This window comes from Passer montanus, unplaced genomic scaffold, assembly GCF_014805655.1.
Source record: "Passer montanus isolate IOZ18808 unplaced genomic scaffold, ASM1480565v1 scaffold2, whole genome shotgun sequence".
Taxonomy (NCBI): Eukaryota; Metazoa; Chordata; class Aves; order Passeriformes; family Passeridae; genus Passer; species Passer montanus.
The window spans coordinates 15,535,157-15,557,602 of NW_024366591.1; the positions used below are offsets into that span (position 1 = coordinate 15,535,157).

A 22,446-nucleotide genomic window follows, 5' to 3' on the forward strand; every position below is an offset into this window, starting at 1 on the left:
TTGTTTCTTGCTTGGTTGTTGTTGGGCTTTTTGTTTGGTTGGTTGGTTGTTTTTTTTTTAATTCTTAGTATTGCAGCAATAGGCTACAGCTTTCCACCTCCAGCAATAATCTATGCACCTCTAGACCTTTCTGGCATTATTCTAAATCCTTTTCTTTTCTGACAGGACTTTTACATTCTGGCTTTAAAAGGCAACTATGGATTATGCATTCATTATATGTCTGAACACAGGATGAGTCCTTGTACGTATTTGGACAAGGGACAGCCTTTGAAAGCCCAGTATCCTATGGGAAATGCTATGGCTGATTCACCAGGTGCCAATATCCTGCCTGGTAATTCACTATTGGTACTCTTCCAATTTGCAGAAGGAGACATAACCGCTAATACTGCCAGCTGCTACCTGGAATGCCTTTCTTATCTGCTGTCTTTTTCTTTTCATTGTCTGCTTGTTTTCTTGTCTCTTTCAGGAGAGATTCTGCAAGAAGACGAGGACGTTGTAACACTTGATTAAGCGATGCAGTCACAAAAAGGGCAACCAGCATACAAACTAGAGATAAGGCAGGGAAACAGCAAACAGAAGAAGGCAGGAGGTTTGGTGGGTAGGAAGCATTCCGGGTGTGAGGAGGAAGGTCTGAGCTAGTGGAGTGGCTGCTCTTTCTCCTGGAGGCTGGCTTGTTTGAGACATTAAGGTGTGCTTTCCTGCGAAGGCACAGACAGGTGGCTTAAGTCGTGACCCTCTGCAGCTTTGGAGACAGGCACAGATCCCACAGCCACTTATGTGACCCCACCGGTGGCAGGGCACAGCCAGCGCCGGCCCCACGCCGGTGCGCCGGCCTGGCTCCCTGCGGCACAGCGGGGCTGCGGCAGCGGAGCGCCGGCCGCAGGAACCGGCCCGCAGGCCGGGGCTGCGCTCAGCGGCGGCACCGCCGCAGGGCCCGGCTCCGGCTCCGCTCCGCTGTGCTCCAAGCCCAGCGCCCGCAGGGAGTCCCTGCGCTCCCGCCGCCAGGGCCGGGCCCGCCCCAGCCCCGCTGCGCCAGCGGGGCCTGCCCGGGGTGGGAGAGGAGGAGGAGGAGGAGGAGGGACTCCGCATCGGCAACAACTGACGTGTCCCCGCCATGGAGCTCGGCGTGATTCATCAGCGGCAGCGGGGCGGCAGCGGGGTGCCGCGCTCCGCTCCCGCCTAGGCACTGCCGCGGCGGGGACAGCCCCGCACCGCTCGGCCGCCCGCGCCGCCCTCCTCCGCCCTCCTCCTCCTCTTCCTCGCCGCCTCTCCTCCTCCCCCGCGGCTAGGCGAATATCCCGGGGGAGGCAAGATGGAAGAAATCCTGCGAAAGCTGCAGAAGGAGGCGTCGGGGAGCAAGCACAGGGCCATCAAGGAGAGCTGCACCTGGGCCATCGGTAAGGCGGCGGGCGGAGCGGGGCAGGAGCCGCCGATGGAGCGGTTTTGTAGCGCAGGGGGCAGGGAGACCTCAACAAACTTGTTCCGCGCTAGGGAGAGCCTCCTTAGCGGAGCCTCCAGCGGCTGGGAAGAGAGCGGAGCACCGGGGCTGTTCGGAATGCCCGGGAGCTCGGCGCTGCTGGAAGGCGCCGAGGCACCTGCTGCCGGTCCCGGAGAGCATCCCCGCCCTCGCCTTCCCCACCGCCTGCGTCTGCTTCGTGGCTCTTGCGAGGCAGATATGCGGGCATCCAGAGCTGTCAGTTTCCAAAACAGTGTATGTTTTGGAGGTGCTGTCTTTTTCTTTGAAGGCCCCCTCCCTCCTTTAAATCATAGTAAAAACCATGCAGCACAGCTTTTACGGTGGCTTATGTTCGGGAATCTATTTTAAAAGCTAGAAGTTTTGTTCTAATGGGTTACATGAGCGCTTTTATCCTTGTAGTGTAATGATCAGTATAACGAGTTAATCTTTCAAGGGTGTACAAGCTTAGATACATTTTACCATCCACCCATTTTCCGAGATTGTTTGTGTCTTGAAGTGTTTTTTGACATTTACAACCTGGAACACTGATCATCAGGACCTTTAATTTAAATCTGCATAGCTGTGATGCTTTCAATTGCTTTACATTTTTGATTTTTATCCATGCATAGCTACAACATTCTGTGGTAGATCAGACCTGTTGCTGTCTTATTATTGGCCTTTCATCTTGATGTTGCGTGAGTTGCTTCATTAATTGCATGTGGTTCTTGAGCAGCAGCCATGCAAATATCCTCTACACTGTTCCAGTTTTAGTGGATGTGCTGCTGAAGTGCTGATAAGTGAAAGGGAAAAGATGGTACTCAGTGCCTTCTCATTGGGCATGCAACGTCCTGGCAGATTTATGCAAAGCTTTGGCAACTCAGAGCAGCAGTGGTTGTTGTTCTGTCAGGTGGAGTAGGTGTAAAATTTCAGATCATTGGCTCGGAGGCTGTAGCCGGATGTATTAACTGTGGTTGAACTCAGAAGTTTCTTTTAAAAGCCCTGTTTCCTTCAATTATACAGAAACCTTGGAGTCTCCCGATGCTGCTCTCAAGATACCACCATATCAGCTGAGGTAAGAACATTGAAGTTGAGTTCTGTAGAGCTTGTGAGTATTTGTAAAATTGAAGGAAAAATTTTGAATTAAAAGTGAGGTAGAGGAGCGGGCTGCATCTATGTGATTTCTGTAGTTTCTAGATAAACATATCTAGGCTGGTAGTAGTAGATAATTTTCTGTTGAGCCCTTGCCTATGGCCCTGAATGAAATGTAAGGAAATGTGTTAAAATGGGCATGAGTGTGTATAGTGGTGACATTGGTTAGAAAGGAGGGCTCTCTTATGGGCTAAAGAATTTCCCTGCTAAATTCCATCTTTCAGTAATAAGCAACGATGTTTCTTAGTTCTTCTCAGTGTGCTTGTGTTCTTTTAAATTTAAATCATGTTTTGTTACTGAAAATAAATATTCCAGCAACTAAAAAGTTATATCATCATATAGCTAGGACACTGACTAGGAACTAAAATAATACAGTTTCTATGCCTACATCTTCCTTTAGCCTGCTAGATTATCTTGAGTGAGCCTTCTTCCCACCTTCATTTGTACACATATAAAATGGAAGAAGTGCCATGGCCCTGATTTGTCTAGCTATTTAAAATCTCATTTTGGAAATTGTCCTTGTTATGGAGTAGGTAAATAGGCAAAATTATCCACTGTCCTTTTTGACAGAATGATTAGGAGTCATCAAAAGAAACTAGCAAGTGCACTGTTTAAAACAAAAGCACGTTCTTTCATGCAGCTTAATAGTTAAAATGTGAAATGCTTAGGCTTGTCTTATTAGAGAATGTAATGGATGCTGAAAGATTGCATGCATGCAAAAAACCACCTCAATAAATCCATGGAAGAAATTGATTGAAATCCATCAGATGCACAGGTACCATTCTTATTCAGAAGTACCTTAATGAGAGGTGATCGAGTTTATAAGGGAGGATGTAGGAATGCTGCTGTATGTTTGGCCTGTCCTGTGATCCTCTCAGGTATCCACTGTGAGCTGCTGACAGAGTGGACATTTTTTTTGTTACAATATTACTCTCCTGGGAGTGTTTTTATCACCTCAAGATTCCCTGCTGCTTCTTTCATAGATGCTTTGCAAAGAAAGTTAGAGATTGAAGAGCTAGTTATTCCAGAGCAGTCGCCAAATAGGGAAAGAATAGGAGCAGTTCTTTTGCCACTCTAAATTCCTGTCAGCTGCAGTTCACGAGGCCTCAAATCAAACGGGGGATGGATGTAGCACAGCTCTGACATGATCAGTGCCAGACACAATGCATTTGCAGCACAGAATGGAAACAGCTGGATGACTAATTCTCAATAGGTCCACAAGAATTATGTTTACTTGCCACTGTGGCTGGAGAAAACTTGGCTCTTCACCTTCCCATGTATCAACCTCTAATATGGTGTGTGGTCTGTGCCTTTAAGTGGTATTGTCATTCCCTATGAATTAGTTAGCTGGCTGTTACCACATTTCTTCCTTTTCCCCTTGCCTACTACCTCTTTACAGAGAGGCCTTTTTCTCTTCTTTCTCCAGTGTTCTTAATGATGTATTTGTTTAGTTGGGGTATTTTTCCACTGTAAATCCCACTTTTAAAAAATAAAGTTAATACCTTTGCAGGTGTAGCTATGATTAAATAAGCTCTTAATATTAGACTTGTCAGTAGCAATGCACATTATTACTGGATGTTTTGGAAAATGAAAGATACACAAGAGGATTTGAACACAAGCTTTTGTTGTGGGGTCCTTGGTAAGGCTCAGCCACACAGACTTAGATAGTGTGGGAGATGTTGCTAAACATACCCTTCACTCTCTGATAACAAGTTACTGCCAGGCTCCAGATCAGCACACTGGGCCATATCTTGGGCTGGAGTTTGCCTGCATCATGTGCAAATTAGATAAAAGTTCTTCACTTGGTATTTGTTAAAAAGCAGCACCGTGATGGCTTGGTTCCTAATGCTGGAAGAGAACAGCCTGGAAAGTAGAGCAATGGCTGAGACCAGAAACACAGCCAAGATCCAGGATGGAGATGTCCTGGCTGTGCCTCTTTTGTGCTTTCATCTTGCATCACATGCAGGTTGTATCAGCTGCTGTAACACAGATCAGCTCTGGCTGCTCATCTAGTTGGAATCTTAATCTACACTTCACACTTAGGTTCTGTTCTTTCTAGAACTGAAGAATGAAGGCTGCTCACAAAAATGAGAATATGTAAACTCTATACTCACTTCTTTATTACTTATAAAATGAAAAGCCATTTTCTGCTTCTGACACCCCAGTTCTAGATGAGTAGAGGTTCTTAGTTGTCTTTTGTAAAATTGTGGTCCTAGTGTGATAATGGGGAAGACAAAGTGTTTCTGCTTTTCCTCAGACTATGAGCATTTGAGTTCAAGAGGTTTTTGACATGTATTATATCAGCTTCATACTTACCTCCACTGTAGTATTGGGGTAGACTGCATTCTGTCTTGTTCCTGACCTATCCATAGTTTCATCGTGGACTTGTGTTTCTGAGCATGAGGCAGACCACATTACAGTTCCATGATGTCTGTGCAATTAATTGGGGACATCAGCTGTAGCATTGGCATGGGAGCTGTTTCCAGCAGTGACCTGCTAGCAGATTAGATAGCACATGCCTGCTATGTTTGGGAGCACCTTTTGCCCCAAGGGAGTCCCAGTGACTGACCATCCAGACTGGAGTGTAATTCTTTAATTAGTTTGATAGGGATCTGTTTGGTATATCTTCAGGGAGCTAGATGAGACTATTTTGCTGTTCAACTTCCTTTGATGTTGATTGGACTTATGAATCCAGATCCCCATTAATGACCTTGCATATTGATTCTAGTGAGGGTCATTATTTAAATGTCTCTCTTCCTACAGAAAAGAAATCTCCAACAAACAGAGTTCCCACAGTCTTGTCAGCTCTGCCTTGAGATAGGAATGTGTGTGTGATTTTTCAGTACTTTTAACTTATGATCAGAGTATTGGGCAAGGGTGTGAGATAGTAACAAAGATTAAAGTGGATCAAGATGGAAATGGCCTTAGGTAAGTTCAAGGCTTTGCTGTAGATGTTCCGTGAATTCTTGAGAAGGGAGAGTCACACAACCCATTGATAACTGGCCTCTTGTGATCTGTCTAGTATGATGGTATTTGCCTCTGAACATGAGTTGTGAAAATTGGATATATACTAAGTACTTAAGGAGGCTGGTGGCTGACTTATAAATAATGAATTAGATAAGAGAAATTGATGTGCTTGTGTTTTAATTGGTGAATTGATCACATGGAAAATAGCTTAAGAGACCTTAATGTTGTCTGCCAGCAAACAGTTGTTTGCTACTCAGCTGGGCTATATTCACTTCAGCATTTTCAGGATGGCAAATTCTCCCCTAAGGCCAGCACTATACACTGAACAAGGCTCTCTTCTTGGCTTGTTGTGATTTTAGAGGCTGAAATATGAGCTATAAAAGGTAACTGAACAGACACAAGAAAATGAGCTTTGAAAAAAAATGTTTGATTGGAGCAGTTTAATACTCATGAGTATTATCTGCATATCAGAGGATGAAATAAGAGGCTAGACAGCACTTGCCAGTCACATACTGCTTTGAAAAAACTTGGGATTGCCAGAGTTTCTTGGAATGCGTTATGTCTTAAGTCATGCCTTATAGGCTATGTGAAACTTGGTGACTTGCTGTCAGCACAGACTTTCTTTGCTGGAAAGAAGAGATTGGTTGGGACTTCTGAAGGGGCATTTCTTTTTGGAAGAAATGCAAATTGAGTTTGCATGGCCAGGTTTTGGTAGCAGGAGGGGCTACAGCAGTGGCTTCTGTGAGAAGCTGCCAGAAGCTTCCCCCGTATCCAGCAGAGCCAATGCCAAGTGGCTTCCAGGCAGAAGTGCCCCTGGCCAAATCTGGGCCAGTCAGAAATGGTGGCAGCCCCTCTGTGATAAGAAATTTAAGAGGAGGAAAAAAGGTTTTGCAAATGTAATTGCTTCCAGAGAAGAGTGGGGTGAGAATATGTGAGAGGAACTACTCTGAAGACACCAAGGTCAGTGAAGAAGGACAAGGAGGAGGTGTTCCAGGTGCCTGAGCTCAGATTCCCCTGAAACCCATAGTGCAGTCTGTGGAGAAGTACCTATGGCCCTGCAACTCATGGAGGTCCATGGGGGCACAGAGATCCACCTGCAGCCTGTGGAGGACGCTCATAGTGGAGCAGGTGGATGCCTGAGATGAGGCTGTGAGCCTGTGAGAGGCCTGTGCTGGAGCAGGTTCCTGGCAGGTGTTTGTGGACTCATGAGCAGAGGAGCAGGTTTCCTGGTAGGACTTGCATGCTTGTGGAGGACCCACATGGAAGCAGGATGTGACTCCCTTCCCTGAGCAGGAAAGATGTGTGATGAACTGACCATAACCCACATTCCCTGCCTCCCTGTGTCTCTGGGTGGGAGGAGGGAGGAGTAGGGGGAAGGTGTTTAGGTCTTATTTTACTTCTCATTACACTGCTCTGGTTTTGGTAATAAGAAATTCAATTAGTATCTCTAATTTGAATCAGTTTTGCCTGTGGCAGTATCTGGAGAGTGATCTCTCTCTGTCCATATCTCAAACCATGAACCCTTCATTATATCTTCTCTCCCCTGTCCAGTCGGGGAGGAGAGTGACAGAGTGGCTTTGGTGGGAGTCTGTCATCCAGTCAGGGTCAACCTGCTAAAATCCCTCCTATATTTTTCATTGGCCTTTTAAAAGTGATCAGTATTTCTGGAGATTGTAGCTGGGAAGTCAGAAGTCAGTGAGGAGCAGGGTCATGTGTAATAACCAGTTCATGTCCGATTCTGTCTCTTCCTGCTTGTGTCCCAGCGCTAATCATGTTGGTGCTAGCTTTTGAGGGGAGTTTGTGAACTTTTTCTATAGTCATGGGCATGTGGGGAGGAGGACATTTGGGGATGAAAGTGGTAGTTCTGCTCTTTTTTTTTTTTGTATTTCTAGATTAGTATCTGACATACTTCCTGAGAAGTATGCAGTTTATAATCTCTTAAATAAAACAACATGCTCACTCATTTTACCTTACATGTGCTCAACAAATAATAAAAGCAGTAATTGTGGTGTGATCATCACCAAACAAACAATGCTATAGAGACTTTCAATCCACTTAACTTTGCAGGTAATTCATCCACTTACAGAATATTGAGTCTTGGGATGCATTTCACCTTCTCTATTGTGAAGAAATGTTTGTGATTTCATTGTTTATGTCTTCTCCTGTCTCTTAATTTTGTTCATGTTTTCTGTTAGTTTCTTTCTACTGGGAGAGAGTGGCTAGGAAAGCTGATACATACATAGCAAATCCCTTGAACAGGGGAGGAAGGAATGGTTGTTTCTGAGGGATTTTTTTCTGGGGTTGATTTTAGCATATCTCTCTCTATTTTACTCTCTCTCTTTTTTTAAAACAATTTGTTTCCTGCTCTTGCTGCCACGACCACCTGGCATTAGTTGCTCCTGTGCTTTCTTCCTGGATGTGACTGCTGGGTGTGACTCATGCTGCTCAACCATTACATGCTCACTATCTGCCATTCAGCAAGTGAATTATGAATTCCCTGGCAGGCAGCTGGCCAAGAAGAGATTCTAGAGACAGTGTGGATTACTGACCTGCATCTCCCATGCTGGCAGTTTACAGCCTGGATCCAGACTTTTGGGAGCACTTATGTAGTCCATTTGGTGTTTTGGATGGTGTATATGCACTGGTCTTGATTTAAAATTTTGCATTTTCAGTTGTAATGTTGAGGAGTAGACAAGGGAAGGAAATTAGTGTTTAGAAAGGCAATGTGCCACTGATACAGTATTTGAATCAATCTGCATGTTTAATCTGGGATATGTAAGTGGCCCTATTTCTTGTCCAGTGGGCAGGTATTTCTGTCTCAGCAAAATTTTGCATCTGTTTTGCAACCCCAAAAGTAGTAGTGTTGGAGAGGAAAGGGAAAAGGATATGTAGGGTCAGCCTCAGGAGTCCTTGAAAACCTGTTAGCTGGGGTTATGACTCTTGAATGTATCGAGCAAAATTTAGCATTGTTATGAAAAAAAGACACATGGTTTCTGTTACTCTTACTTGTGAGTTTGAGTGAGGTTTTTTTCCCTTGATTTTAGTGGGGTTTTTTTCCTGAAGGGAACTTTCTGCCTTTCCTGATGTTCTTTGTATTAGTGAACCATAACAATCACCACTGCCTTGGGTCTTTGTTCCTTTTATAGACTCTTCTAAAAATTCACTCTACTTTTGTGACAAAGCCCACAGTTTTGGCCAGGCTGAAGTTAATTTTCTTCATGGGAGCTGGTAGAATGGGAGTGGGGAGCAGCTGGGTGGGGCTGAGGATGACAGCAGCCATAGTTTTAACTCTCTGACTTCTAACAACAAATGCAAGTGAAATATTGACCTAAGGTTCTAAGGATGATAATGGGATAGCAATATGTGTGTTTGTTTTAAACATTTGATCACTTTCAGTGCTTGCAGAAGAGTAGAAAATGAGATCATCATGAGGCTTTTGATAATTGCCTTAGAGAGTGAAGTATGGTTGGGGGCCGGAAGAGGGGTGGCAGTGAAGCTGAGAGAACTGTTTTCCTGCTAAATGCTCTGCTCTGATCTTTGTGTGATGCTGTGCAAGTCATGACTTTTCTTTGTTTTGAAAATGAAGGAGTGAGTGGGAATAATGAAAGTCTTTTCTCACATTTCCTTTATTTACATTCCATGAAAAGTAACAAAGCTGCAGGAAATTCACTACCTTTCATTTTCTTCAGTGTTTGTTTGCTTAAGAAACTGAATGTGCTGAAGTGCAGTGAGTATAAAATTACGTAATGCATTGCAAACATGGGGATATTTTTAGCAACCATCCCTTAGGTCTGTCAAGATTTAGCACTGAACTGCTGTGAAAGTTGAATAGCATTGCAGATTACAGCACTGACCTTCAAAATGTAACTAGTAATGACCAGAAATACACTTCATACACGTTTCTTCATCTGGTTTCTGTAACTCACAGCTGCAGAGGAGAAAATAAGGTAATTTGCAGGATGTCCATGTGATGGTACCTCTGTGTCTCTTTTTCCATTCCCTCAGCCTGCCTTCTTCCAGCATTGCAAAACTTCTCCTGATGGAAGCTTAATTCTCATAAAACACTTTATTTGTTATTTTGTACTTAAAATTTCAAACAAAATGCTTTCACCAGACAAATCTTTAGCTTCCCTTCCAGAGTTACCAAATATAGGGAAGAGAGGTTTCATGGAATAGTTTGATAAGCTTTCAAAACTGTAGGCTGAGCAAGTCCAGCTTCTGACCTCATCTTCATACTCCAATTCAAATCATAATCAACAAAATCACATAAAGGCCATGGATTGCTTTATGATTAAGACCTGGTGAGTTTTACATGTGTCATCAAGCTTCTTAAGAGTAGAATTTGCAAGTGACTATTGACACCTTGTGCACAAAGGGCTAATATCTGTGGGGGTGGAGAGCAATGATAATATGTCAGAGATTACACTAAAGCTTTGGAGACTGGAAATATCTGATTATTATTTTGGCCTTGTCCACCTTACTTTAATATTGTGTAGAATCTTTTGCTGTCTCTCTTCCTCTCCTCTCAAGTAAAAGTACGTCTTGTGCTTATAGGTTTTTTTTTGTTCTGTTTTGTTCTCATCTTGACAAGTTCCTATCTAGGAACTTTGTGTTTCTGTTAAAATCAAGATGTTATTAGCTAGTATAGCAAGGAGGCAAATGACCTCAGAAGTGCTCTCCAGCTGAGTGACTGTGCTGGGCTACTTAATTATGATCGTATGAATTCTGTTGTCTTGGTTGCACTGGGTTGGCTGGAAGATTAAATTGCTCATGTTTGCCTTTCCCATGAGTAGAGTTGTGCTGCTTCTATAGTGGTAACTTCATTTATCTTAGAAAGGATGCAAATAAAAAAGATTATAAATACCATTATGTCACTTCTTTAACACCAAGCAGTTTTAAATTGCAATCTCATTCATGATTCCAGGTTGAAAAAAGAATTATTAGTTCTAGCTAGGAAACTGTGTGAAATTGTATTTAGGCGTTATTCTGCGTTTTCTCCCCCTGTATCATTAAACATCCTCTGATAAGCTGCTCATATTTCCCTGCAAGGGCAGGCTTATTTAACTGTTGGGTGAAGACTTTGTGTCTGGGTTTGAAAAACAAAAGGATTGAAGGGAAGAGGGAATACATGAAAAAAAGAGGAAGGAAAAATTAAATATTGTGTTGGATGGAACTCTGAGAGAGAGCTGATGTCAGCAGCTGAGGTGAGAAAAGTGGATATGGAAAGAAAAGGAGCATTAACCTTAAGTCAGAGGAGAAAAATCCTTTCCATTGTAACTAGATAAAACCGAAGAGTTTTGTGCTCTGTAGGAAGGAAAAGAATGAGATTTTTTAAAAAATAAGATGCAAGTGGTGAGACAGAAAAAATGAAAAGCCCTTCAGCCAGAAAGTAAAATTTCTTTAGTTATTAGTAAAGGTGGAAGCTCACCTGATGTGTGAAAATATATGAGGCAAATCTCGTGACACAGGAAACATGTCCACAAGTGTCTCTATATTTGTGAGTAACTGGAGTAAAATCCTGGCCCTGTTGATTCAAGTCAGCATGTATATCTACATAGTTTGGCAACAGTCTCCCAACATTTTATTTTTTTTTTCCCCAGGACCTGTAAACTGCAACACTGAGTGCTTGTTCATTCTTATACAGCACGGTAGCACCAAAGTTGTCTAATGGTGCATGATCATCTTGTAGTGGCACAGCGTCATAAAGATAATTTGTTGGTTTATTTTTTCTTGAAAAGGAGAGTTCTAACTGGAAGGCTTCAGAATTTGTCTTTTATCCTATTGCTCTATTATTTCTCTAAGTGCTATTGACAAACTTGTACTTGCATAGAGGTAGAAATTTTAGTGCTGGAGGAGTCTGTTGTAATCATCTGTTTTGACTTCCTGCTTTGTGAGGTGGGAGAACTTGCCCTGTATTTATATACTGTGGATTCCAAACCTCTCTCCAATGTGAGTTTGACTGTAATTCTCTTTGTAAGTGGGATGATCATATTTCTACAGTAATCATTTCTCTACAATGTGAGCAAGGACTAGTCCAGGTTTTTAATACTTCCATTATGCCTAAACTTGTTGGTGGAGTCTTTTATCAATGTTCTCTAAACTAGTACAGGAAAAAATATTTCTGTTTCTATTTTTATATGTACATGTGTTCATATATACAACACTAGAATTTGTTTTATGTAAATGAAATCATTCCTATTTGTGCAAGGACAGTGTTTGCATCTGTTTGTTTTACATAAGGGTAGCAGCTGTGGGTACTTGCAGATTTCTGAGAATTCGTCTCTACCAATTATTTTCTCATCATGGGCCAACTCTTCTTCTTGAGTAAGTGATGCTAATAATATTACACTGTGCTACTTCTTTTTAAGCAGCCTAGGTGGAGAAAATCTTTTCAATCCTTGGTTACTCTGGCTGTATGTCAGACTTTGGCTATGACTGTTATCCTGCCTAATAAACAATGTATCAGAAAATGGCAACAGTGGTTAATCAAATTCTTATCTGTTCTTTCACTGGGCTGTGAATTATTCTATGGAATGCAAACTGGATGCTGATAAGGCCTTGACATTCTGAATTTTGCTTCTCCTATGTAATTTTCAGTAGGAAGGTAATGCAGAGAGCTGTCTTATTTTTAATCTTTAATTTTCAGAAATGGGATTAAAAATAATAGGATTATCACCATTTGCATGAAGGGAAAAACGCTTAATTTATCATGCCCCTTTCCCTAAGTTAAGGTGGGCTGTGAGAGTGTGTTCCAGGCACTAACAACAAGGAGTTAATTTTAGGCAATTTCCTGTCTTCATTACAGTTTTCATCATGAAAGTGAATTAATGAGCCATTATTCTTTTCTCAATAAAGGCTTTTTTTGTCATTACGAGAATAGAAAGATTTTTATGATCTCTCTACGTACAATAGTAATTTGTCTTGCTCTGACCTTTCTGGCTGTCTGTTTTGGCTGACCTGCCATAGCATCCCTTATTCCAGACCTACAGGGAAAGAGGTAGCTTGATAGGTTGACAAGCCACAGCAAGCTTGGGCGGCTAGAAAGGTCATTGTAACCTAGTGTGCTGAATATAAAGGCTGTGTGTGTTCCCATCACTCATTCTGCAGTTGGCAAAGTTGACAGTCATGGAGTGAGGTAGCTCAGGAGGGACAGCCTGTGCTCTGGGAGGTACTGGCCCTGGTTCTGCACTTGGTTCTGTCACTGAGCTTTTTTTCTTGTTCTGGCAGATATCTTCCTCTCTTCCGAGTCAAAGGTGTTCCTTTCCATTCATTCTCCCTCTGTGTTGCACTTGATGTGTTTCAATCAGGGTTAAATTGGTATTTGTGCCTCAAACTGTGTGTATGTATGTCCACACTGGCATGCAACAGTATGGATTCTCAAGAGTTGCAGTGTGAAACTACTTTCTGTACATTATGTATATGGAGAATGTTCTCAAACATGTATAGAAGTATATTGTTGTGCATCAGTTTATTCTGAGGAATAACTATTTGTAGTTATGTAAAATAGTTATGTAAAAATGTCTTACATGTGTAGTACTACAAAACCTGCATGAATTGTCACTTAAGCATACAGAACTGCAGACGGTCCAGTAAGCAATGAAATCCCATGGAGGGGGACTGCTCAAAACAGAGTAGAATTATAAAAGGGCTGCAAGGTATAAGGGCAAACCTCATTCCCTTACTTCACTGCACTCAAATCCATTGAGGTAATTCCAATCTGCATTCCCTATTTTGCTGCCTTGTTGAACTGAATTCTTAAGATGTTAGAAGGGACTGTGTTAATTGACATTCTTCTCTCCTGTTCTGCCTGAGGATTATCTGCCTGTCCTTCATGTTCTCATGCTATCAGATGATGCATTTAAATGGCAAGTTGAACTGAAGTGTGAAGGGTGCTCAAGCTAATCAAACATTGTGAGATATCTCTGCAGGTGTTTCATAGCTGTAGCATGGAAATGCTAAAGGCTTAATTGACTGAGTGTGTAACAAGAACAGGAAATGACACAACGGCAATTCATTTTCTCCATGAATACAGTGGGAACACAGTCTGCAGCAACCTTAATTAGATTTTCAGTTAAACATTTTTAGCAAGGATGGGAAGTTCAGCTAATTGAATCTGTTCTAATTTCCATCCTCCTGTTTGTCATTTTTTGCTCTTCTTTTTTGGGACATCTATCAAAGCTCTTATTGTTCTCTGCTCATTGCAGTATGTGATGACAGATGGCAGGCAACATGCTGATGTGCGAGGTAGCTACACATAAGCCATAGGAGCTCCCACCTGTCTTCATTATCATGAAACTGAACTGGATCCACTCCAGTGGCTTACTTTCTTCATTTTCCCTTCTCCTCCCAGTGTTCATCCACTTTAATGTGAGAATAAATTCATTCTGTATTAATAATAATGCCAAAATGTTTATATGCTGTTGCAAAAATCTGTAGAAAGTCTAAAACAAATGTGGTGTTCTGCCTAGAAGAGATGCAGGTCCAAATAACCGTTGGTTTTTAGCATCCTTCAGATAGTACTATACACTGTAGTAATCTTTTTTCCTTCTTTCTTTCCCATTTGTGTCTGGCTGCTGGACTGCCAGTAATGCACAGGTACCTTGTTTTGGCACCTGTTGGTATGCTGATTTCAAATGCAAGTTCTCCTCACTTTAACAGAGGGAGTATAACAAAGTCACATTGTAAAAGCACTTAAAGGTACTTTCTGGATTGGAGCTGTGTGAAGTGTGTGATGAAATATGCCAGCTTTCTTTAGAGGGTAAAAGTGCTTCACAGAATTGTGAATTATCTTTGGATGCTGTATGCAAGCATGATCTTTCTGAAACTGATACAGCCCTTCTATAATGTTATTTGAATACTAATTTTAATTGCATTTTTCCCTCTCATTTTCTAAAATTTTCCTTAGGGAGAAGTGTCTCCTTCCTCTTCAACTGGCTCTGGAATCAAAGAGCGTGAAGCTGGCCCAACAGGCTCTAGCAGGGATGCAGGTATGACTTTAGAGTGGGAGTGTGTTCGTGGGCAGTGGGTGTCAAGAAAATCTAGGCTTTTCTTTTGAAAAATACGACAGAAAAAGCCTCTGTCCTTGGGTGAACCTAACAACAATATTTACATTTCTGTTCAGAAGTTAGGATGCAAAGTAAAGGCTGGTGATTTTGAAGAAGCTAAAAATGTTTTGCAGATAGGTGGGAGGTCCTGGATTTTAACATTGAAATATAGATGTACTCTTCCTTGTCGGCCCTGTGCTACTCCCAGAAAAGTTTGCCACTGATAAGCATCTGAGAAATTAGGCTGGGACTTGCTGTTTTCTTTGATTAGAAAAGAGGACAGCAGTGCTTGGAAGATGGAAAGATTAATAAAGGATCTGGGAGCTGTGTTCTTTATGTGTGGGCACTTCTCTGGGTTTTTTGTACACTGAAAACAGTAGAAACAGCATCTGATTTAGAAGTCTGTGAAATTGCAAAAGAAAACAGCAGTGCAGCACAAGAAACAAAAAAACTCTCCTGGGTTTGATCGTATAAAAACTAAAGGAGTTTACTGTTCTTTTAATTGGACAAATAAGTACAAGTCAGTAAATACTTATTACTAGGGGGAAGCTAGTTGTGGAAAAGGCTGGCACAGTGCTGGGGTGTAAGATCCATTTTCCAAAAAGAATTTTTTCCTTTGGAGGGCCAGAAAGAAGTTGTTCTGGGAATATAAGGATGTACGTGGATCATTCAAATTCACTTTTTCCACCATAAGAGGTGTCAGACATTTGGTTAGAGAGTTCCCCATACTGGGGCACAGTGTGGTTGTAAACGGGAAGGGCTGTTAAGATAACAAAGGGACTGGAGCATCTCTCTTGTGAGGAAAGGCTGAGAGCTGGGATTGTTCAGACTGGAAACAAGGTGCCTCCAGGGCTGGAGACACCACAACCTCTCTGGATAACCTGTGCTTGATCACTCTTACTGTATATTTTTTTCCTGGTGTTCAGAGGAATCTTTCTGTGTTTCAGTTTGTGCCCAGAACTTCTTGTCTTGTCAGTGGGCACCACTGAAAAGTTTCTGTCTGTTCTTTTTGCACTCTTCAGATATTTATATGTAGTGGTGAGATCTTCCCTGAGCCTTCTCTCTCCAGTCTGAACAGTCCCAGCTCTCAGCCTTTCCTCATAAGAGAGATGCTCTAGTTCCCTCGTCATCTTAGCACTGTACTCCAACAGCTCCATATCTCCCATCCTGAACTAAACATTCTTCTTTGTATAGAAAACCCCATTATTGTCTTTGCAGATTGAGTTAAATCTCATCAGGCTGTACAGTGCTAAAACACTTGATATTCTGGTATGTGGGAAATGCTGTAAAACATTCTGAGTTAAACCCTGGCTGGCAGTTCAGCTTTACCCACTCACTCCTTCCCTCTCAGAGGTATGGGAGGGTAAAAGTGTAAAAAGGTAAAAGTGAGGAAAATTGTGGGCTAAGACAAAGTTTAATAGCAAAAGCAAAGCTGCATGTGCAAATAAAAGAGTATGTGGAATTCGTTCACCACTTCCCATGGAGCAGCAAGTGTTCAGCCATCTCTAGGAAAGCAGGGCTCCATCATGGGTAACTGTTATGTTGGAAGACAAATACTTCAACTCTGAATGTCTGTGTCCCCTCTTTCTTTGCCCAGCTGTTGTTGCTGAGCACAGTGTCATATGGTTTGGGATATCCCAGTGATCACGTTGGGCTCAGCTGTCCCAGCTGTGTCCCCTACCAAACTCTTCTGCACCCCCAGCCTACTTGCTGGGGAACCAGTCTGAGAAACAGGCAGCCTTGAGGCTGTGTAAGCTCTGCTCAGCAATAGCAAAACGTGGGTGTTATCAGTGGTGTTTTAGTCACATATCCAAAACACAGCACTCTTGGAGCTCCTATGAAGAAAATTAACACTATCTGAGCCAAAACCAGTACAAGCGTAGGAAATAATAAGTAGGAATGAACCAGTGAAATGTGCTGCAATGTTGAAGCTGAGGATGAGCATCAGTACAAAAGTGATGCAGCATATACAGAGGGAGTGGGCTGCTCAAAGTCTCTCTCTACTAGGACAGAGCAAGGTTGTGTTCCTGGGATCTTAGACAAGCTAGTTTTGCTCTGTTGTGGGATCTTCTGAGGAAATAGGAGCTGGGAAAAGACTTGTGTAGATACATCTCTTTTCAGGATGCCTGCCACTAATAGGAGACACCCATAAAGATGGTTATAGACTATATGGAAGAGGCATATCTAGTAGAACTCTGAGGAAATAGTGCCATTGACGATGTCAGGAGATAGTTTCTGAGATACTTGGCAAAGTAAATCTGATCAGTCTAAAATATTCAGTCTGAGGCTCAGTCAGTCTGTATTGAATTCAGTTCAACCAGCGCAATGTCAGGACACTGAATTTTGGTATCACCTCAGCTTGGGTTGGTTTCTATGTGTGTTTGTGCTAGTCACTTGTTAACTGTGCTCTTTGTCTGAGGACTTGATTGTATCCATTAGTGGTCAAATTCTGTATGACACAAAAACACATCTTACCAGGGATCAAAACTGCCACCTCCACGGTACTTGTGCTCTATTGGAGTAATTGGGACAGTAGGTGACTGTCTCCTGTTGGGCAGGAGAAATGATAGCACTAGTTCAATGCCAGGATGCTAGCCTGAGTGGGGTTTTTTATGTCTTGTTGTTATTTTGATGATCTGGGGGGCTCCAGTCCAGGTTCCAGTCTCTCCCAGCTTCTAAAATACTGAGAGGTTTTGCTAAGGACATTATTTGAAGTGATATCTGTTACTGATGGCACTGGGGATGTGGGATGGGCAAAGACGATACTGGAATGGCAACTGATATGACACAGATCTCCCAGTTTTGCTGTTTTTCTTGTATTTTATATTGTTGAATTAATTTGAAAATTTTAGACAGAAAGCCTAACCACCCTAGTACCAAGCCCTAATAGGTTTAGGTGCAGTACTTTGCAGAGGCAGTATTTTTCTCAACATGTACATTGCCGTTTTCTCTCTGCAGAAGCTGCTGTCTGATGAGAGGTTTGTATCCGTGGAAACAGACTCAGATGAGAAACAGTTGCTTAATCAGATGCTGAATGCTGTCAAAGTGACTCCTTCACTCAATGAAGACCTGCAAGTTGAAGTGATGAAGGTTAGTGTTTCACACACGTCAGTGCTTGCAGCGGAGGCTGCACGACTGAATGCTGGGGTTAGCAAATAAATTAGCTGTTGCCTTGAAAATCTTCATTTTAGGACAGTGTTTGATTCCCTTTTCCTACTGGCAGATGTCAGTTGTTTTCATTTCTGTTTTGTGTTTCCTTGGATTAAATAGGAGATAGTTTACATTAAGATTCGGAATACTGGTGGTTCCAGTTTTAGCAAACTTAAGCAGCACAATCAGTTTCCTCCATGGGAAGGCACAGACAAAGGACTTGTAGTTCTGGAAGTTTGTTATTGAGCTTTAGTGGTCATGAGGTGGGCTGTGCACACTTGTAATTTTGTATTGTGTGTGCATAGGTGCTGTGTAATTTGTTAGCTGTATTTTCTCTTTGTAAAATGCTAATGATTAAGCATGATTTGTTTAGGCATCAAAATGTCCCTGGACCAGTGCATAAGGAAGATTATTGTTTTGTATACTCTGACAGAACTTCCATTTCTAGGAATACTCCAGCACGCTCCTGTGTGCATGCTAGGAAGCTCAGCTGCCAGGAGGTAATGTTTTGGGGGGAAGGTGATACCAAAATTCCTTGCCCTGTTGTAATGTTGGTTGTATGACTTAGAAGTCACTTTTCTATATCAGTATTGGCAATACCTGTATGATTTGTACAGAGCAAGGTGATGGTAGACAGTTTTCAGATGTTTGGGTGTAAACTTTGTGCTGCAGGGTTTATTGTGCTATAGCTGACCATTGGTGAAACCATTTTGGAACACACCTGGTGGTCTTTTTTGCATGTTCATTATACCTAGTACTGATGGATGTATTTGGATCTATTCCTTGATCATCCTTTATTTCTAAGTGCATAGATTGGTTATTTTGTTTCTGTGTGACACCATGGGTCTAATGAATGTATGCTATCCACTCAGAAACTGCTCTGTACGATCTGTACTCTTAACCACTGGAGGTGGAATATGCACTCTGTGTCAGAAGGTGCAGAGGGGTGAACCTAGCAGCAAAAAAGGGAGTAGTATTCGTGTGGACTGGTGCCTGTTTTATGGGAGGAAGCTTCTGCTTAACTGATGACACCCTGTTCAGCATTCCTAACCCCTTACACCTCCTTCCTGCCCCTTTTGTCTCTACGGAGGGAAAGGGGAAGAGTTAAGTACTTGCCCTACTGAACCAACAGGATCTTCTTGGAATGCAGTAATTTTTTGCAAGTCGCTTTTTTTACATTCTTGAGTGTTATAGATTCAGTATCTGCATGCACAGTTTCTTTGAAAGCCTGAATGTACATCTGCGAGGCAAAGCCCACACACTAAGAATGTGAACACTGTATTTTTCTACAGTTCTGAGTAAATATCGTCTCAAGTTGTCTTGACATGTGAGAAGCAAATATAATTTCAAACCATCAAACCACAAAAAACCCAAGCCAAAACATTGTATTTATGTATGCTTTTTTTTTTAAATTAGAAAAACATGTTCAGTTCCAGTTTAAGTGCAAAAGAGAAAAGAGAACATTGCCTTAATTTCAGTGAGTGAAATTTTGATCTGCACATCCTGAGTAAAATGTGTGTATGGTAAAAATCGGGTTATAACTTCAACTTCCCATTCTGAGAGCAAAGCAAAATTCTATTTTGATTTAAATATTTCAAGAGACCAGAGGGCCAAAACATATTGTAATCAGGACAGTTATTAGATCTGAGCCTTGCCTGATAGTCAAATCAAGCAGACATCTCTTCAGATTGTAATGTGAAGGTTACAGATGCCATTGCAACACTTGAAAATGTTGTTAGCTAACCCAGGCCTGATGAATGGCTAAAGCCTTTAGAGGGGAAGGAGAGGGATTTCAGCATCTGGTTTCAGCAATGTGTTTATGTCCTTGGAGCTGCTAAAATGTGTCCTCCAGACAGCTTATGATTGTACATTAGACTGTGTTATTCCATCTAGAGGAGATAAAATACATCTTTATCTAGTGCAGATAGACACTCTGAGTGTGAGCAGGTTTGTGTGAAACTGTGTCAGCTGTGGTGTCAGCCTGGTTCTTTGTGACTCGCTGCACAGTTGCACCAGTCTCACAGGTATTAAGAATACAACTATCAAAGATTACACACAAGCTTTTAGTCATGCAAAATCAGTGTGAAAGTAGACATGCAGGAGTGCAGAATTCACTGTAAGTTGCTGGTGTGTAAGCTCCTAAATAATTTAAATGTGTTTGGGGTTTTTTTCAAAGTCCTATCCAAAATATGTCCTGCTGTTCCCAGTAAGAGTATACCAGAAATTCACACTTCCCGTACTTTTTTTTTGAAAGTCCTGGATATTTATGTTAATGGTTTGTTGTTGACATCTAATTAGCTGAGGAGGGCATTCTGTAAAGATGCTTTTTACATTCAGATGTCTACATGTTGGAATTGGCAGTGAAAGGAAAGAGGTGCAAGGGCAGTTAGTTGCCTTGACTCACACACTTTTAGAGCATGGCCAGTATTGTGAAGGGCCATCCTTAAACAGGAATGGTATGAGTAGCTGTAATGGTTGCTGTAAATAAATGGAGAAGAGTGCTAGCTGGATCTCTTCTGGAACTGAAAAAAGGCAAACAGGTGGGGCCTCTGTTTTAAAAATGGAAGGACATTGACTAATTTATGGCTAGGTACCAAATCCTCCTGATTTTTAAGGGTGAGAGTCATGGAAGGCTCTGCAGATTGCCAGATTGGAGAATCACAAAACCAACACTCTGATAGCATTCAGGCTTGAAGGCCAGGGCTGGGGATTGTGACTCCTGAGTGCATCCTGGGCAGCCAGGGAAGATTTAAACCGCCCAAATGCAACTGTCAGGATGAACTTAAAGCCTTCCCCTCTTATGTTATCTCTCTCCTCTGTGCTAGGTGAGGTACCTCTTACCTTTGCATAAACTTGGATTGACTCTCTGCTTCCTCTGAATATCTGTTGGGGATTGTGCCTTTCTCTTTAGAAAGGTTTTTCATGTAGTCATTATATGGGGAAATTCCTCCCTTGAATTTCCAGAACAGAAGTGATACTCTGAAGTCCTTGTTTATTTTTCTTGCAGAACACCCCTGTAATTGCTAATCACTAGGTAATTCTTATGCCAACAGCACTTTTATGCCCAAAAAAGGCTGTGATCTTTTCAGTGAGGCAGGGGGAAAGGCTGTGGTTTCTCTTTGACATGAATGGGCACAAATAACAAACACAGGTGTACTAACTGGCTTTGATTTCCCACATATCAAAGCAAGCTGTCTGGGTATATAAATTTTGTATTCAGACATGTATGCTGTTTAACTGCTAAGCCAAATATTTCTTTAGAATATCTCAATTACTACCAGTCTGTGTATTCTCTGTATCTCTGACACATTTTATGGTAGAGATTTATTAGTATTTTCACACCAGGGACTAAAGTGAGGTTATTTAGGTGCTTTAATTTATATTAAAAGATACTGAGATAATTCAGGAAGTCTGACTGGAGACAATAGTGTATCTGACACAAGGCCACTTTAGTATTCATCTTTGTTGTTGTCATCTTTGTTGCCATAAGAATGAAAAGCCTTCTACTATGTATGTTACCAGTTTGTGGTTTACTATGCTCAACTGGCTGTATTAGTGGAAAGGAAAAATCACACAATCATACAGGACCTTGCTGATGATTTTGTTATACATCAATAACTTCCGTTTCAAATGGAATAATTAAATATTTATAGTTTTATATTTTCTTTAGAATATTCATGTGGAAAGGAAGAGAAATATTGATTGCTAATCAAATGCAATGCTTTATCAGTGAGATACCAAAGTGACTCACTGCTCTATTTCTACAGCTGCAGATGCATAGAAAAAATAAGGGGGACAGTAATTTAGCACTTTCCTTGGATGAACATGACCATGCAGTGGTGCTGGCACAGAAGTGGGAAATTTTTGTTGTGTGACGCAGTGCCATGTTATAAATTGAGTGAAATGCAAGGGTGTCTCTCACATTGAAGGGTGGGGACATTTTGTTGTTTGTTAAGCACTAGACAAACAAGCTGTAGATAGTCTGCAGCAGAAAGGGGACGTGTTCTGGACTGAAGATTAATACTCACTTTTGAGTTCAGTTGTGGAGTCAGGGGATCCTGATTTTTTCCTCTCCCTGGCTTGATGCTTTTAAATTCTGGCTTTAAATGTTTTTAAAATGGCTGAAGTACTTCTACTTCGTGCAGTTAGACCTTTGCTTGGAGGAATACATACAGTATTGACAAAAGCACGGTCAGGTATTGTCAGATCAGCAGTGGAAAAGGACATGGGGAATCTAATCTATAGCTGAACCTCTGGATTGCAGTCACTTCAAACCTCAGCAATTCTGTGATTTTTATTTTCTCTCTTTGAGTTTTTGGTAATTTTTCATTACTAGCCCTGACTCTTAAAGTGCTGTCCCACCGGAAAAGACTACAATTAGGCTTTGAAAGTAACTGTGGCACCAAGCAGCTGAAACCAAATATTGAGGCAGTGGGAAGTATGGAAGGAATCCTAAACAGCAGAGACACTTGGATAATTTCCTTCTTTTTTTTCTTTTTCCTTTCTTCTCATGCATGTTATGGTCACTTTCATTTATGAGTTGACCACCTTTTTAATAATGCAGTACTTCTATCTGACTGTGATAACATTATTCTTAGATAACAACAAAAAATATTTAATGAAGAGTTCCAAATCACTAGATGAGTCCTCACACAGAAACAATTCTTCGGACAAACCAGA

The 22,446-nt window shown here is 41.7% G+C and overlaps 1 protein-coding gene across 4 annotated transcripts in view; it reads left to right on the forward strand.

The window, feature by feature from the left end:
- Positions 1-973: 973 nt before the first annotated feature.
- The window catches only part of ARFGEF3 (ARFGEF family member 3), a 93,407-nt gene continuing 71,934 nt past the window's right edge, over positions 974-22,446 (forward strand). For all 4 annotated transcript variants that reach the window (XM_039707287.1, XM_039707286.1, XM_039707288.1 and 1 more), the window contains exons 1-4: positions 974-1,397; positions 2,477-2,528; positions 14,478-14,559; positions 17,575-17,706. In XM_039707287.1, the coding sequence (XP_039563221.1) occupies positions 1,313-1,397; positions 2,477-2,528; positions 14,478-14,559; positions 17,575-17,706 (351 nt within the window). In that variant the 5' untranslated portion in view covers positions 974-1,312. The remainder of the gene's footprint in view (positions 1,398-2,476; positions 2,529-14,477; positions 14,560-17,574; positions 17,707-22,446) is intronic.